Source organism: Seriola lalandi, unplaced genomic scaffold, assembly GCF_002814215.2.
Source record: "Seriola lalandi dorsalis isolate HSWRI2012SDOR001 ecotype SW California unplaced genomic scaffold, Sedor1 jcf7180002054955, whole genome shotgun sequence".
Lineage (NCBI taxonomy): Eukaryota > Metazoa > Chordata > Actinopteri > Carangiformes > Carangidae > Seriola > Seriola lalandi.
Window position 1 is genome coordinate 238,879 of NW_019525506.1, and position 17,300 is coordinate 256,178.

At 39.1% G+C, this 17,300-nt stretch overlaps 2 protein-coding genes and 1 pseudogene across 3 annotated transcripts in view; all 3 read left to right on the plus strand.

The window, feature by feature from the left end:
• The first annotated feature begins 981 nt into the window (after window positions 1–981).
• On the plus strand, window positions 982–14,717 carry LOC111645701 (natterin-3-like). Of its 2 annotated transcripts, XM_087170660.1 has the most exons (4): window positions 982–1,054; window positions 1,828–1,883; window positions 13,312–13,405; window positions 13,543–14,717. In XM_087170660.1, exons 2-4 carry the CDS (start codon window positions 1,881–1,883, stop codon window positions 14,628–14,630), a joined length of 1,185 nt encoding a protein of 394 aa, XP_087026786.1. In that variant the 5' UTR covers window positions 982–1,054; window positions 1,828–1,880; the 3' UTR covers window positions 14,631–14,717. The 2 variants fall into 2 exon arrangements, with proteins under 2 accessions (XP_087026786.1, XP_023250768.1); XM_023395000.2 differs by lacking the exons at window positions 982–1,054; window positions 1,828–1,883 and adding an exon at window positions 12,312–12,351.
• The window catches only part of LOC111645706 (natterin-3-like), an 18,750-nt gene continuing 3,309 nt past the window's right edge, over window positions 1,860–17,300 (plus strand). Inside the window, exon 1 of the mRNA XM_087170661.1 lies at window positions 1,860–1,883. Coding sequence (XP_087026787.1) covers window positions 1,881–1,883 — 3 coding nt within the window. The 5' untranslated portion in view covers window positions 1,860–1,880. The remainder of the gene's footprint in view (window positions 1,884–17,300) is intronic.
• LOC111645703 (natterin-3 pseudogene) lies at window positions 7,325–9,328 on the plus strand (annotated as a pseudogene).

Sequence of the window (17,300 nt, forward strand, 5' to 3'; positions counted from 1 at the left end):
GCTCCTCTCATTATGTTACAGCTCCACCTGCTGGTGCACTGACACCACTCAACCGGATATGGAAAAATAATTTCAGAAAAACTATATTTTTACACCTGTACACACCTGGCCAATCATAGTAGAGAGGGGTGTGGATTTCAGAGTGTTACAGAAAGGATGATAAGGAAATTAATTAATTATATTTCCAGTCCTGATTCCTTTCTCATCTAGGTGCTGTGATGTTTATGGTCTGAACTTTAGTTTTATATCTACACTTTTTAAAAGAGGATCAAACTGTAGCATGGATGGATTATAGAGAGAAACAAGCACAAGCCCAGAGGCCCAAAGGGTCGTGGGGCCCCCAGGCTTCAGCTGCAAAATGTCTCTGAAAGAGACACTAACAACCAGAAAGAGACACGAAGCAGCTACAAAGAGCCTGAAAGAGCAGAAGTAGAAATGACCACAAAGCAATGCAAAGTGACAACTAAACAAATCACAACAACCACAAAGTGACAAAACCACAGGGAGACAGAAAGTACTACAAAGAAAAGCAAAACAACTGCAAACAGACATGGCAGCCGAGAGACTGAAAAACTGCATTTAATGATTACAAAGTGACAACAAGAGTCAAAATAACCCCAGAGAGAACACAAACCCAACACAGAGAGATAAATAATAAAACGTAAACGTCACAGTGCTTGAAGTGGGCCGGTACGCACCGTTTGTACGGGGGCGGGGCTAAGGGCGGGGCTGGGGGCGGGGCTAAGGGGGACACGGACCTCGGTAGGGGAACAGACTTGGACCGGCACTTCTTTATGGTACTCATTAGCGTACTGTTACTTGCCGACCGGCACTTCTCAGTAGCTGTCAGTACTCTTCTGCCCCTTTCCATTTCCGGTTCTGGGTGATTTGGCTTTGTAAACTCAACAAAAATGTGTCGCGGTGTCCCGCTCACAGCACCGTGACGTTAGTTTATACGTCACGAGTATCGGCCTATCACAGGGAAGGCTGCTGTGTACAGGGACGGTCTCGGACCTAAGCGGCTCCTGTTAGCAAGCGGAGCCGTGTGTCGAAGGTAAGACAGCAGACATCACTGCAGATGAAATAAACATCACAATCCTCTACAGTGAAGTTACAACAACAGCAGACTCTGTTCACAAGTTCACCTGTTGGTTCGAGACACACAGAGCGAGAGAGAGAGAGAGAAGCTAGCGCTAACTGCTAAGCTAAATTAGCTAGCTGACCCAAACAGCATGTAAACAACAGCTCAATAAGTGAAAGTCATTAAGAGGAGCAGAAAGCTCTTATTGCTAAAGCAGAACTAGTGTAAGTTTAAATGTACAGCAGGTAGTTAGTCACTGTGATGAAGAAAAGAGCAACATTAACTGTGTTCAGACAGAGCAGCAATAAAGCTCCAGAGACGAGATGAGACGCTACACTGACGTCAGCACGTCAACGGTCATTAACTACTGTTACTGAAATGACATTTTCACTACATTAGGAGTAAAATCACAGTGTAAAAATGTTCTCAGATAAAAGTACAAAATAAGTCATAAAAAAAAAAAAAAATTCACCCTGTACTTAACTAAATTTAGCTGTAGAGACTTTTGTGCCAGGCTGTAAACATGTTTATTTCTGTTGATATAATTTGTTAAGGTATTTTCACAAAGTCTTGTTTTTCTTGCAGAAATGAGGTTTAAATGGATGATGGATAAATCTTTTATGTTCTAAGGTCCTTAGAGTGCATCAAAAATATTTCATAGTCAAAAGAAAAGCTGCTTAAAATGTCCTTGTTTGTCCTACAATGGAAAGTCATTTTTATTTAATACAATTAATGTGTTTTCATAGGGATGTCAGAATCCAACTCAGGCCAGAACGCTGTCCCCAACAACAGGCAATAAATGGTAAGTCATGCGTATGACTCCACCCCATACATATGGGTTCAAATTAAGGTCCAAATGATTTTGAACTTGTAAAGTGGTGTTCACACATAATTCCAATGTTTGTTTGTGTAAATCAACCTTTGTAAACCTTTCAAAATAAATCTACATGAGAAATTCAAGTTTCTACTCCAGTCTCTGACTGGATATTGTGGCTTTAGAGGCAGTTGCAAGCAAAACTTCATTAAGTTTCGTTGAACACAGTTCAGCTACTGAGGAGACCAAGATAAAACCAAACTGATTGCTGAGTCTGCTGTCTCTAATAAATCTTTAATCAGTAAACAATTCCAGCCTCTGTTCCATGTGACTATAACTTACGAAAAACGTATAAAACATTAAAGGAATCAGGAAGTAAAAAGAATAAATACCTTTGGACCACCTTTGGAAGGCAGATCATTTTTGTTTTGAAGCCAATTCAGCTCCATTATCAACAGGTGAGTCATATCAGGCTGTGGGTGTCTGTTTGAGCCTGACTTTTGGTTTCGTTTGGTGTATCTATGTTAAGGTCAGTCGATATAATGCAGAAATAATGGAGATATTAGAGATACTAATATGGTTTGGTCAATTTTATTTCCATCTGAATTGTAAAAACACACTCTAACCATGAACGTTCTCATTCACGAGACTCAATCACGAGGGAATAATGATCGTTGTGGAGTTTGTGAGGGTTCAATAACATCTCCTACCAACCGAAACAACCCGATTTAGTGCGGAAATTAAGTGTTTGGCGACGCTGTGCTACTTAGCAACAGAGAAAAGCCGATCTATTCACCAAACAATAAATGCGCTGTGACCCCGCATCATAGGACAATTCATACGATTTCTGCTAGATGTTCAACAGCTACAGAGAAATGAATCAGCTTCATGGTCGGTTTGATCGGTGTGATTGGTGCCAGAGATGGAAGGCATGTAAAAATGATTGCACCACCACAAGACGAGGAGGTGTTTGTAAACAGGAAAACAAGATCCCACCATCAACACACAGGTTGTATTGATGCTACCTACACAGTTGTACACGTTGTTGTACAGAGTCCAGGATCCATGATCACATGAGTCATGGATCTGAATGGAGAGTGACCTGATCAGCTGTCTGAAAGGATCAACTTCCAGCTGGATGTCACCTGGTGGGGGACAGGGGAAATCCTTTCATACACCTCAACCCACAGCTGCATTACAACAGGTACAGCTACAGTATTTACAGTAAAAATTAAATTCTCCCAGGTCGACACAAACCTGATCATACCGATGCATTTTGGAGAATGCATTACTTTTGTAAACAGCACCTAATCTGTTATTATTAAATTTGTATTCGTTTATTTCTCAGTGGTTTTTTTTATTATTACTGCGGGATGTTAATCCTGCGTTTTCACCGGCACAGACAGTCTTTCATCAACCAATCGCTGTGGTTCTTCCAAGGGAGCTCAACCATGAAAATTGAGCCATAGCAACCGAGTCGCACTCTTAGCTCAGGAGTTGTTGCTTTTACTAAGTAAAAGTTGGTCTCAGCAGGTTTGTGAATAGGACTCAGAAGAAACTTTTAGTTAAAAACTTTTAGCATGACTTAGGAGTACTCTTTGTGGTAAGATAAAATGCTTTGTGAATACAGTATATAGTTCACAAACTGAACATAATATATTGCTTCCTGTAAAGCCTAAACATGTGCATGGTCCACCTACACAGGTGTTTTCACCTTTTTACAATCGCTGTGCAATAAATCCTCATTTCATGACGGTTGTAATGTTCAATTTCTATTCAAGCTGTTTTATAGAGATTCAACATTGACGGTCGTTTCGGAGGCTGCAGTGTAGGGTGCTGTTGGATTGTACTGCATCATGCTCAGAGTTAGTGTTTCTGATGTTTTTCCCATATTGATGAGGTCGGGTAAATATTAAAAACACCTCTTAGCCTTATATTGACCATGAGCAATTATATGTAGAAGTTTCACACAGTCTTGCATCCTGAGAACAACAAGCCTTCCTCTGCACTCAAGGTTCCCTCCATGGGCAAATAATGATTTTTAACCACCTTTATAATGTGTTTGATAATGTTGATTGTCTCAGAGGCAGGAGAGGAATAAATAAAACAGGTTAGATTACAATATAAACACAGGGTGGCTGCAGGCCTGGGGAAAAGTACCCAAACTTGACAGGGTTTCATTAGCCAGCAGAATAATGTTGGCTCATTTATTTTCTTAATTTATTTTTCTATTTATGTACGCGTTTTAGGCTGTTTTACTTTTATTCTATTTTTATTTCATCTTTATTATTTTGTCTCATTTTTATTTGGTTTTTAATACCCTATCTTTTTATTTCTGGTTTTACTCATTTCAATACATGTTTGTGTGTTCGTGTATTATTTTATTATTATCACAACATCTTTAGCGTTTTGTCATTTCCTGATTGTATACAAATAACATCTGATTGATTGATTGATTGATTGATTGATTGATTGATTGATTGATTGATTGATTGATTGATACACTCAGAAGGTTCACACTTTAATGACAGTAAGAAGTCGTATCTCGTAGTTTCTCTTTGATAAGGTTAATACTCCCTGATCTTTAACATGCTGGCTGTGTTTTTGTACAGACTGTTGTGACCATCAGGGAAGGGTGGAGGATACAAAAACATATTTTGTTTGATTATCAAGTGACATGTGAGTTTATTTTGAAAGGACAATAACCCAGTTATTGAGGAGGCCAGGATAAAAACTGATTACTGATTGAATAAATCTTTGTCTTTAATCAGTAAACCATTTTACCACCAGCCTTTGTTTCATCCCCTTTAACTTTAAAGGCCCGCTTTCCTCTTTTAAGGAAGTAGAGGCTTGTTTACATTTAGATTTGATCATTTATGATCATGTTTTCATCCCTTCTGTGAAGGTCTTAAAAATCAAATGGCAACGTTTTCCTGTCATGTATGTGGATTTCACCATATACTGTATTCACTGTATGTAGTTACTATGAATGATTTCATCATGCTGCATGTTTTGGGAGGATTTATTTGTCATTTTCCCCTTGCACAAATATTTCTGGAGCTGGATTATGTTGATTCAAACCAGTAACCTCCCAGTCATAAGCCCCCGAATGAACTGAAGTGAAGTCTGATTAACGTCCTCAGGACATTTGTTTGGCTTATGTATTTATTTGATTATTTTAGGGACAATCCAGGGTATGAAACTAATGTGCTTCACAAAAAGTTTATAGCTGTTGCTAATTCTCGACTCCTGTCCTTAGTCGGGCTTTTACATGTGTAATAAAATTAAAATGGTCAATAGCAAAAACAACATAAAAACCAACACAATTTATCCTACAATTAACTAAACATAATATGTTTAGTTAGCACATCTCTATATTATAGAGATGTGCCGTCTTAAAAAGAGACAACAACAGCACAACAAGCTACAAATAGTCAAACAAAGACAATTAACAAAAGATACAATTATCTATATGAGTACAGCTCTGACTGCTTTTAGAAGCATTTATCTTTTGTTGTAAAGGAATTTATATCTGGAGTAAATTTGAGCGAGTATGTACTGTCTAACTAATTTGAAGCAATTAGTGTTGGTCTTTACTGTGTTTGAGATCTTCTTTATATGTTTATCAAATTTGAGTTGTGGATCTAAGATTATTCTTAAGAACTTGAAATCATTGACTTCCTCTGTTTTTTCATTCTGTGTCTTGGTTTTAAAGTTGAGTTAAATGTCAGGTGAGTCAGCAGTACAGTACATACTGAGTGTTCATCATTCAAATATGCTCAAAGTCTGATTAAGTTGCCTGTAACATGTACAGCACATTACATGACAGGAAGAGAAAGGAAACCATGTTCATGATTTATGTGACCTTTCAGAATCCAGGTTGCTAAAAGCTGAGACTAATAAAATGTTTATTTTATTCTTTTATTTTCATTCATTTTCCCATTTCCGTCCACTTTGTAACAGCCAAGCCATATCTGTGTGTTATCTTAGATATCCTGTTGGCAGACACACAAACAGATAAGAAAGAAGGGTAAAATAAAAATGTCCTTGATGGACAGGTGTTAGGGACTCTCATTGGACCAGTTAGTGATTAGTGGTAAAGGTCAGGCACAAAGTGAAACCATTTGCAGACTTATATATTTGGAGTGAACCGGAGCTGGACCAATTGAAGCTTACTGAGATGGTGAGTACTTTTCCCTGCATTTTTTTCCTAAGTTTATTTAATTTATTAAGTATTAAATCTGGTTTAATGAATGTATCAAAGTGTGAACCAGTACTGTCACATTATTGATGCTTCTGTGGGTTAAACATTTTTTTCAATAGAGGATTTGAAAATGTATTGAATTTGAGTTTATCAGAGAAATCCAATCTGAATTGAACAAGCGTAAGAAACGGTTAACTCATCAAATTAAAAAAAACAGTTAACAGTAGAAAAGTGGTAATCTCTAAGATTTTACTCTGATATCAGATTCTTCTTTTTCTTAATGTTACCACATTTTTAGATGATGAGGTTACACATGTAAACTGACACCGTTACAAAGGAGCTTAGATGTGTCTGCACAGTAGTAATTTATAGTACTAATATTTGAATCTGTAGAATATATTTTTAAACTAGGATCACTGTTAAAGTGTCAATTTATTTTATCTACTGTTACTTTCCAGGAGCATAAAAAACTAATGCATGTAAAATTACACTCTTTTTCAAATTTGCTCTTCCCTTTTTCCTGCTATTTTATCACCACACTGAGTCACGGGTCTTTTGCATTATGGTCAACATGTCACTTAAGCCACTAAATTACTCACCAGTACTGGTTTAATCGTTTATTATAAATTAGGGATAACTAACTTTTATTTTGTTTCATTTCATCTCCAGATGAAGTCATTGTTGTTGCTGGTGGCCCTGCTGGCTCCGTCCTCGGCCAGTCTACTTGACACTGTGAACTTCACAGAGCTGACTGATGGTAATTATTGGTCATTAATTTCTCTTGTTCATTTATCTTCAGCCAATATTTTTTATATGTTTATTGGTACCACTTTACAATAATATACATTAATGCAATATCATCAGTCACCTACTTCATTAAATACCCGCAAAATTAATGAAATGTCAACATCAGTTGTACTTTGCATTTAGTAAATGTTAGCATGCTAACATGCTAAACTAAAACGGTAAACATGGTACCTAAAGATTACACTTGCTAAAAATCAACATGTGAGAACTGTCATTGTGAGTATGTGTTAAATGCTGATGTTAGCATTTAGCTTTAAAGTGTCACTGTCCTAAAGTACAACCTCAGAGCTGCTAGCAAAGCCGCAGATTCTTGTTTTTTTATTTTTGATTACACCAAATCACAAAACAAATTTTTCTTGTAGTAACTGTAGTTTCACTTTCTGTTGTCTTGTCTTTCTCTTTCATACAGTCCCATTCCTGGACCCAGAGCTGGGAGAAAGGATTCTTGAAATCAGTGATAACGACTCCATGCCATCAGATGAACCCCTTCTCAATCCGCCCGTGGAGCTTGCGATCAGGCGCAGTCAGGTGCCGCCCACAAACTTTGAAGGCACTAACCTGGAATGGGTGACCTGGCGTGGCTTTCTTCCCAATGGAGCCGTTTCAATATATAATCGTCGTTCTCGTCGCTATGACTATGTTTGCAAATTCAAGTGTGAAGCTGGTTTATACAGCCCCAATTTGGGTCATTACTGCTATTATCCCTACGGAAAAAAGGAGTACATTTCCGCTTCATTTCAGATTCTGGTGAATAAGGATAACTTTGAGTTTCTTGAGTGGAAGAGTAGTTCCTTTGGTTCAGTGACCGCGAATTCTGTTGGGACCTGCTCAGGGTCAGGCGTATATGTAGGGAGGAACAAGTATGGTCTTGGGAAGGTAGTTCCTGAGCAAAGGGCCTTCTTCCTTCCCTGGAGAGGTAAATCATATTGGTACAGAAGGAGGTATGAGGTCCTGACCATGAACAGGGGTGTGGCCAGTGAGTACATCTCTGACATCAAGTATAAAATTGAAAGCAGTAATATCTTCTATTTTCCTCCAGTGACCATACGAATCTCTTCCATCACCAACAATGCATGTAGCGATGTTGTAAAAGTAGCTACGCTCTCAAAAACAAGCTTGGTGGAGCACAGCTGGGAAATCAGTTTTTCCATCTCTGCAGGTGCCAAAAACACCATAAAGACTGCCATCCCCTCTGTCACAGATAGAAAAATTGAGTTTGGTCCTGAGATAACACTAGAGTTCTCAAATGGGCATTCCAAGTCAGAAGAAATCTCACACTCGGTTTCTGTGGAGGTCGATGTTCCGTCCAACCACCACTGCAGAGTCCGACTGGTGGGACATAAGTACAAGGCAGACGTCCCGTTTACAGCTCAACTTACGCGCACCTACCACAGCGGACGGATCGTCAAGACCGTCGTCACTGGAATGTTCCACGGTATACAGATTGGAGAAGTCAGTGCTGTAGTGGATCGCTGTCAAAGTGTACCATTCGCCAAGCCTTGCCATTGAAATGTAGGTGTCAGGATCTCCACAAGGGAACTTTCGTCTAATCTTTGTCATTTGTCTAATGAATTACTGGATGATTTTGCCTATTGTGGCCTCTAAGAAATTGACAAAATAGAAAAATAGAAGTTTAATTATGATTGATTGCAACTGGTGAGCCTGTGACAAGTAGTTCCAAGAAGATATTGCTATGTTTTAAAGATGTTTATGCCAAAAAGGTTGGGAATGCCTTGGGCCTGTCCTGCCAGTTTTGTTACTTGCAAATTGCAACATGAGATAATTTCCTCTCACCAATTTTGACACCTGTCAGCAATCAAAACAAAGGCTATACTTACGACTAATACATGAGTTACAACAGCCACGATCAGTTTGCAGTCTTATGTGAGTAGTGCAATTTCTTTTTTAAACCGTATAGGATCAAAATAAAATATAAAGTAATGTTTACAAATAATTCCAATGTTTGTAGTTTTAAATCAACCTTTGTAAACCTGTAAAACAAATCTGCATGAGAAATTCAAGTGTGTACATATGTAAAAAGATTTTTACTGTGTGGATAAAAACTGCGGTGAGGTTACACAAAGACACTGAAAAAAGTTTTTGTCATTTATCTGTTTGACCTTAATTTCAGCCCACAGTGTTGCCCTTCTGGTCGGATTCCACTTTGGTGCTCCACACTCATGGAATAACCTACAACACACTTTAAATATCGATTCCCTGATAACATTGGGACAGTTTTCTTTTTTTTTAATGCAAATGTTTTTATTAGGAATTGATTTTTATATTTCTTGTTGTTTGGTTTGTTTTCTTTCTGCTTATGTAAGCTCTGCCTCATTGAAAATGAGGGTCACCCCTCAATGTATCCCGAGAAAATTAATGAAAGTTGATGACGATGTTGCCTGTCGTCACTGGCACTCACTCATTTTGTTTCCTGTCTTATCATCTACTATTGATAAAGTACGGTGGCCCTGAGAGCTCAACACACTACAGCAAAACACAAACAAATTCATAAAACATCTTCCATCAGTTTGACAACACGTGTGCTGCAAATACTCACAACACAACAGAAGTGTTTCCAGCGGACACATGTTTGTGTTTTCTCTATTTGTATTTGTTTTATTAAGCTGCAGTGCATTGAGCTCTCAGGGCCACTGTAATGAAAACCTCAATCTAACATATATCTTAAAAATATGTGAAATATGTTAGAGCCTATGAAATTTTGAAAAGATTAATAAGTGTCTTGTATACTAACAAGAGTCATGTTTACATTCGGTGTCCCCATTTCTTTCCCTATGCCCCCAGTATAACCACCTCTAAAGTCCCTGAGGTCTGGACCTCCCTGAGGTCTGAACCCCCATTTTGCATTATATGCGTTGATGTATTGATCAGGCTAATGTTGGAGAATATATAGGCAGCAGAACAGTCGATTCTCCACTAAATAAGTTTTATTTCAGCCAATTACAATGTATTCCACAGTTTGTTTTTACAACAAGAGCCTACCTGTCCCGAATAACATTTTAGAAAAGCCAAAATACTTCACTCAGCTCAGTGATATAAGACCAGAGCTGAAATATCTAATAAATCCAGCAGATGGCGCTGAGAGATCACTAAATGCTCACCACACATTGTAGAAGGCATGATGGTCCCCAGCTCATTATCTTCTACAACTGCAGGAAAGATCAAGTGTAAATCATTGAACTCTAATCATACAAATTACATATTGCATATATTAGATTCTTCTGCATGTTTATACATTAATTTAAATTATAAATCCAAACAACAAATGACCAGTTTTGTGTTAGTTGAAGGACAAGAGGAATTAGAATACATTTTTTGCTAAGAAATCGATATGTACTCGACGTGGGGAGTTGGGTTGGGGTCAGGCAGGTCATCATGTGACGCCATTTTGACAGCGACTGAGCATGAAGACCGTGAGATGCTGTTGAAGGCTTCAGAAAAACCTTGTCCAAATTGTAGCTGCTGGGAATCCAGGCTGACTGAGCCACCATCTTTTTTTTAATTCCTTTAAAGATTGGCTTAATGTTCAAAGCATGAGTCAATAAAAAGAATTGGCAAACTCAATTTTACATAAGTGCTTTAACTTTTCTTTGGGTCATGTGAGGAGCTTCATTAGAGACAATATCAAGTTCTGCTATGAGTGCCTGATACACTGCAGCTCATTGATATGGTATGATAGTTTGGAGGACAGAGCTAACTGATAACTCACCTCCTTATCAGTCTGTTTTCTTTTGCATGTTAATAATCCTGAATCTTATCCTGGATTTATCTGCACTCATTTCATAATGGGTCAAGAGATCAGCGTGAACACAACAGCAGGGCTGTTGTAAATGAAAGAAGATGCTAATAGACTTTCATAGTCTGTATTTTATGCCAATTCAACCTCCACATTAATAATACTACAGGAAACCTCCAATTTAAAGTGATCAGTAATATAAACCAACTATGGTGTGGACTTCCTCTTTTGCTGCATTCCCCAGTAGTTCAACAGAAGCAGTTGCAGACTTAGCAAGGATTAAAACCAACAACCTTCCAACCACAAGTCCATAGCATCATATTTAACTTGTCTTTTTTTTCTGGTTTATCTTTTGTTTTAGTGCTAAAAAAAAAAAAAGCATTAACTTAATGTTTATTTGTTTATTTGTTGTCTATCTACCAAGGTATTTGAGTTTTATAATTTGGAAAATGACCAAAATAAACTAAACTAAACTAAACTTGGTCACTCCCTAATCAGTGATGTTACAACAAATGTTTTGCATCAGCTGCCAATTGAAGAACATGGTGTGACATCACTGTTTGGGGTGTGACCAGAGTTGCCGCACACCCAAACATTTCCTGGGCCAAAGAGAGTAGTCCAAATATTGAAATTGCCCCAAAGACTTGCAATTTTCTTACGTTTTAGCATTTATATGTGTATATATTTATTTAGAAAGGCTATTTGTAAAGTTCCACAGGTGCATATTAAGACACTAAAAAGCCAAACTCCAACTTATTGCGACAGCTAAAGACATCCATCCTTTATTTAAAATTAGAATTGTAACTGATTTCTTGACTGCAGAAACCACCGCTATGCTGACAACACCCACCTATTCCTCTCTTTCCCCTACACAGGTGGGGGCATCGCTGTTTGTGATATGTTGAAGATCTTGATTATGTTCCCTAAAATGTATTTATCTATATCAACAAGACACTTAAAAATGTGTTAATGGATTTCCATTAAAGGTGCACTGTGTAGGGATTTAGTGTCATCTAGTGATGAGATTGCAGATTGAAACCAAATGAATACCCCTCCCCTCACCCTTCCCTTTCCAAGCGTATACTGTAGAAACATGGCAGTGCAACATGGTGGCTCCATAGAAGAGAACCCGCTCCCTGTGTCGATATGAAGGGCTCATTCTGATCACTCTCATGAAAACACACAATTCTTAGTTCCAGGTGATTAAACACCAATGAAAACACAATTATGGAGATTATATTCAGTTTCTACCTTAATCCTACACACTGGTCCTTTAAATGTAGTACCTGGATTGGTCTTTGGCAGACACATTGACAGATCTAGATCAATGATTTCTGTCAACAGAGAATTACTGGGTCTTTTTACTGTAATTAATAAACTTACATACTTGATTGCATTCACTTGTAATAATTTCGCAGATGCATTTGTCCAAATAGACTTACAATAAGTACATTCAGTCTCTGTAGGAACAAGAGCTAGATGTCATCAAAGAAACCGCCGTAATGGACAGGTCTCAGAGTGTCCTCATCAGCTGTTAACAAACCCACTGCACCAGTTTGTGTTTATTGGTCAAAGTTAGATCCCAAACAGAGGGAAAGTGCAGAGTGTGTTTTATGATTCAGCCATAAAAGCAGTCTATATAAAGCAGGAGGTGACTGCAGGAGGATTCAGTGGGGGAGCGACTGTAAAGGGTGAGTGCTGCTCAGTCTCTTTTCACCTTCAGTCAGTCAGACTCAGGACAATCAATAGTGATCAAGATCGTTAATTGGATATAGTGTTATTGTAATATGATTTAATATTTCCACTTTTGTCTTGTCACGTAAGGACTTGACTTTATCAACTGTCTCCCAGAGAACATCATCTCTTTCAGTGTCTCTGGTTATTTAACAATACTTAAATGTGAATGTGTGCTCTGCTGCATATGGTAGGCTATTTACTAATTTACCCAGTACCAATTAATTAAGCTGTTGATTTGAACTTAATTGAACTTAAACAATAAATCAAATAATTATTAATATAATAAAATAAAATACAAATAATAAATATAAGAAAAATAAGAAACCTGATTCCTACTTTGATTATTATTATATTATACAATAATATAAAAATATATATTATATTGTTCTTACAATATTCAAAGAAGTCCAAGGCTTATTTAAGAGAATACTAAAAAATAAACAAGGATAAAAAATACCTATAAAGACTAAAAATTCTAAATATATGTACAAATGTGCAAATATGCAGCTATGGCAGCTTACAGTATTTATAGTTACAGTATAGTAAATTCCAAGTGGATACTGACAGTATAAATGCTTTAAAACTTTTGATATATAAGTATCATTTCAGACTGTTCTGTGTTGCAACAGAGATAAAGGTTGTATAAAGGTTGTGTTTCAGTGTAAAATGCTGAAAAGACAGAGTTCTTACTGTAGTGTCCCAAAAGATTTGGGCCCATCTGGTATTTGGACGATAGGTTTGTCTGGAAATGATGGAATAATCCAGTCTAATGTCTAAAATCAGAATCCAAATGGAAGAGATCTTTGCATTCAGTTGTTATCAGGACGAAATGTTACTTACAAACATATTTATTTATATTTCACATGTTGAGTTTAAAGGGTTTTAACTGAAAACCTTTGGTGTTTTATCTCCAGATGAAGGTGTCGGTGTTGCTGCTGTCGGCCCTGCTGGCTTTGTCCTCAGCCAGTCTGCAGGACATCGTGAAGAAGAGCTCACAGCTCAGAAAAGGTCCAAAGTTCATATAGTTCATAGTTTAGTTTTGAAGTTTTCAAGAGATAATTTTCAGATTTTTTTACCTAATGGCATTTGAAGAAAAGTACTACATGGTTTAATATGTAAACTCTCTGTCTGATTCTTTTACACAGTCTCCTTACTGAACCCAGAGCTGGAGGACCTGGTGCCTGAACCCACTGGTAACGATGTGGTGTCTGGTCCTCTGACTCCTGCTGACCTGGAGCAGCAGCAGGATCTGCCTTCATCCTTCATGTTCGCTGACAACGTAAACCTGGAGTGGCTGACCTGGGATGGCGCTCTGCCCAACGGAGCTGCTTCCATCTACAACGGCTACACCGAGCGCACCGACTACGTCTGCAAGTACAAGTGTGAGGCCGGCTTTTACAACCCCAGCCTGGGCCCTTACTGCCGCTACCCCTACGGAGACCGTGAGTACTACGCCCCGGAGTTTGAGATCCTGGTCAACAAAGACAACTTTGAGTTCCTGGAGTGGAAGGAAGGTTCCTACGGTTCAGTGCCGCAGCATTCAGTCAGGACCTGCCCAGGAGTCGGCATCTACGTCGGGAAGAACAAGTATGGTCTCGGGAAAGTTGTTCCTCAGTTTGAGGCCTTCTTCCTGCCTTGGGAAGGCGATGAGTATTGGTACAAGAGCTACCAGGTCTTGGCCATCAACAGGGACGCCTACACCCAGCACATCACTGACGTCAAGTACGCCATTGATGATGTCGCCATCTTCCAGTATCCTCCTGAGACCATGCGTATCTCCGGGGTCACCAACAACGAGTGCCAGGCGGTGGTGAAGACAGTCACCATCTCAAAGACCACAGACGTGGAGACGACGTGGAACATCGGCCGAACCACCATGCTGGGCATCACAGGCAGCATCACAGCTAAAATCCCCCTCATCGGCTCCGGGGGCATCGAGCTGAGCGGCGAGAAGACGTTGCAGTTCTCCAGGGGAACCACCGTGGTGGAGTCGCTCAGCCATTCCGTGTCCGTGCAGCTCACCGTCCCCCCGAACCATTCCTGCCGAGTCCGTATGGAGGGTCGCAAGATCAAAGCCGACATCCCCTACACGGCTCGCCTCAGCCGCACCTACCGTAACGGAGAGACCCAGTGGACCTCCATCTCCGGGACCTACGACGGAGTCCAGATCGGAGAAGTCCGGGCCGTGGTGGACCGCTGTGAACCCGTGGTGGACGCCGAGCCTTGTCCATGACAGGTCCACGGAAACACCATGAGATATTTTTTAAGCTGTAATATTGAAAACAAATTTGTAACAATAAAAATAACAGTGGGAAACATCTGTCGTGTCGGCTGCTCTGAAAGAAAACAACATGTTGAGAATACATTTCAAAATAAAACTAAATAAAATGAAAATATGGCACTTTAACCTTTATTAACTAAAATGAGCACTTGCAGGACTTTTGCTTTAAGTTAAAACATTTCAGTTTGCTGCAATGAAATGTTTAGAAATTACATTTTACTACATTAACAGTTGCAGGGACAAAAACATGAAAAAAAACATAGAACAAAAGAAGTTAAGAATTTAAGGGAAATGCATAATAAAGGTTCATTATTCAGTTAATTTAGTTGGTCTACATGACAAAGAAACACCTGGACATACAGTAATTTTATATTTTTCCCAATGCTGAGCTTATCTCTCAGGTGTTATACATCATACGATTCAGGAGAACCTTCCCCTTCTTTCTGGTGAAATGTAAAGTCACAATCATGCACTGCCTTTGTGTAAAAGCACATAATATTGGACAACAAAAAAAAACCGCCAATGAAAAACATCTTGTGTTTTGTTGAATAACTCCATGGTCAACCCGGGATTTTTTTCCAATGTGAAAACTTTTATTCAGGTGTTTTGGAGCTCCATGTGAAGTTTCATGCAAATACACAAACATCTGTAATAAACTGGTGTCTATTTTTAATGATTTTATCATCCACTTCCTGTTATCTGTCTTTTCCCCTGTGGAAGTTACATCCTCAGACAGCCACCGTGCAGTCGTGTAATTCCTTTCCATACTAAAAAAATTAGTCAGCAAGTACAAATGTCTGTAATCTCACAGTTGTACACATTTGTATTGTTGTCTTGTGATTCATTTGCAATGAAACCTCCAAAACATTATTGAGACTGAGAAGAGTGAATCAGGATGTTCTCCACACTTTCTTGCATCGTAAAATATTTACTGATCATTTTCCATTTCCATATTCCTTCCAAATCTGAGTCTGATTGGTGTATGGATATTTTTATGTATTTCAGCCCATGTTTTTTTCTCAATATATTCCCCAAGGTCAAATTTCATCTAATGCCATCACCAGGTATCATGTTTTCTACATTTTGATTTCGTGGTTCACTTCCTGTTGGATAAAATGCTCCAGCAGTGAATTAGCAAAGAAGGGAAATACTGTTTCCTCTCAGCTGTGAATCGCACTCACTCTATACATCTGAATAATACACTTCTTTTAAATCGGAATAACATAAAGATCCTGCGTTGCCTGAATGAGAGGTTCACTACGAGCTCTGAGCTGAAGGCGGCAGCAGCTGAAGGCAGTGACAGTGCAGTTCTGTCAGTGTAAATGACCTTTTGCACGGCCTTGTTTCACACAGAGTCCTCATTCAAGACTCAAATAAATAAATTGATAATAACTGTCTGTCTCAAGGACGCGCACAGATGGCCGTGACATCAGCGATTTTCAATGATAGGGCTGTGCGTGGAGAACAATGTCCGTGTTGAGCGGCTTCTCCTTCTGGTTTAATCTTGGCAGCCGGCGACATTACGCAACGAGGACTGTCTTAATCAATGACCCACTATTACAGGAGATCTCAATCACTTTGTTCCCAGCCTGAGCTTATCTAAACATACAGTATCTTGTCATCAATGGAGACAGAGCGCCGCAGCACTTTGGACATCATGCGATCCTCTGCTCCCCTGATAGACACAGGAATCCAGGCAAACTTATTTATGAAGCACTTTTAACGGGCTCATCAAAGAGTATCTTCACAGGAAGAGGAGGGGGGGATCAATAAAGAACCCTGTTATCATTATCACCATGAAGACTCTTTTTTACACTCCTGGAGAGCTGGTGTGTGCGTCCCAGTCAAGGACAAAGCAGGTCTCATGTCAGAACAGCACCGTTGCCTTTACCCAAGTACCTGGAGCTGGTTCTGGTTTGGATGGAAACTAAGACGACGTGGCAGAAATCATCTGAACCCACAGCCAAGCGGTTGTGTTTGAATAAAAGTAACAAGCTGAAAATATTCTCATAGTTCAGTGCCTCAAAATCATTCATTTCCAGTATGAAAGAGTTCAGAGTGCAATAACTTATAGATAACACAGGTTAGGTTAGGTGTAAGTCAGTGGTCAAGGATCCCTAAACTCAAGACCAAGGACCCTCATCTGATCAGATTTGTGCTTTTAGATGTTTTATTACAGAAAACATTTGAACCCATGATTAAAACAAATCTACATTCTGTCATTGTGTTACTTATGGATGGAAATAAAGTAAAAAATAAATTATACCCCTTCAAGGAACCCCGTGATGGACCCCTGGGGGACCCCAGACCCCACGTTAACAACCAAACTACACTAAAACAACAAACCTTTAAGGTGTGTAGTAATGGTTCCCGATGCACAGAAACCTTTACATAGCACACAAGTGTTTGTGCTGCTCAACCTTCCCACCTCCCTGTATCAGTTCTCAACATGTTAATCAGTAAAAATGTAATTTCAGAAGCTTCATGTTTTGGTTATTGTAACATCACATTTAACCTGAGCAGCAGCAGCAGGAGTGTAAATCATGGTGTGAACACTGGGTCAATGGGCGAGAAGCTACCGCTGCTCGCTCTCCTGTTTATGGGGATGGGGGGGGGGGGGGG

Coding starts and splice junctions, on each gene's coding strand:
- LOC111645701 (XM_087170660.1), top strand. Junction 13,406..13,542: donor GAGCTCACAGCTCAGAAAAG/GTCCAAAGTTCA, acceptor TCTTTTACACAG/TCTCCTTACTGAACCCAGAG.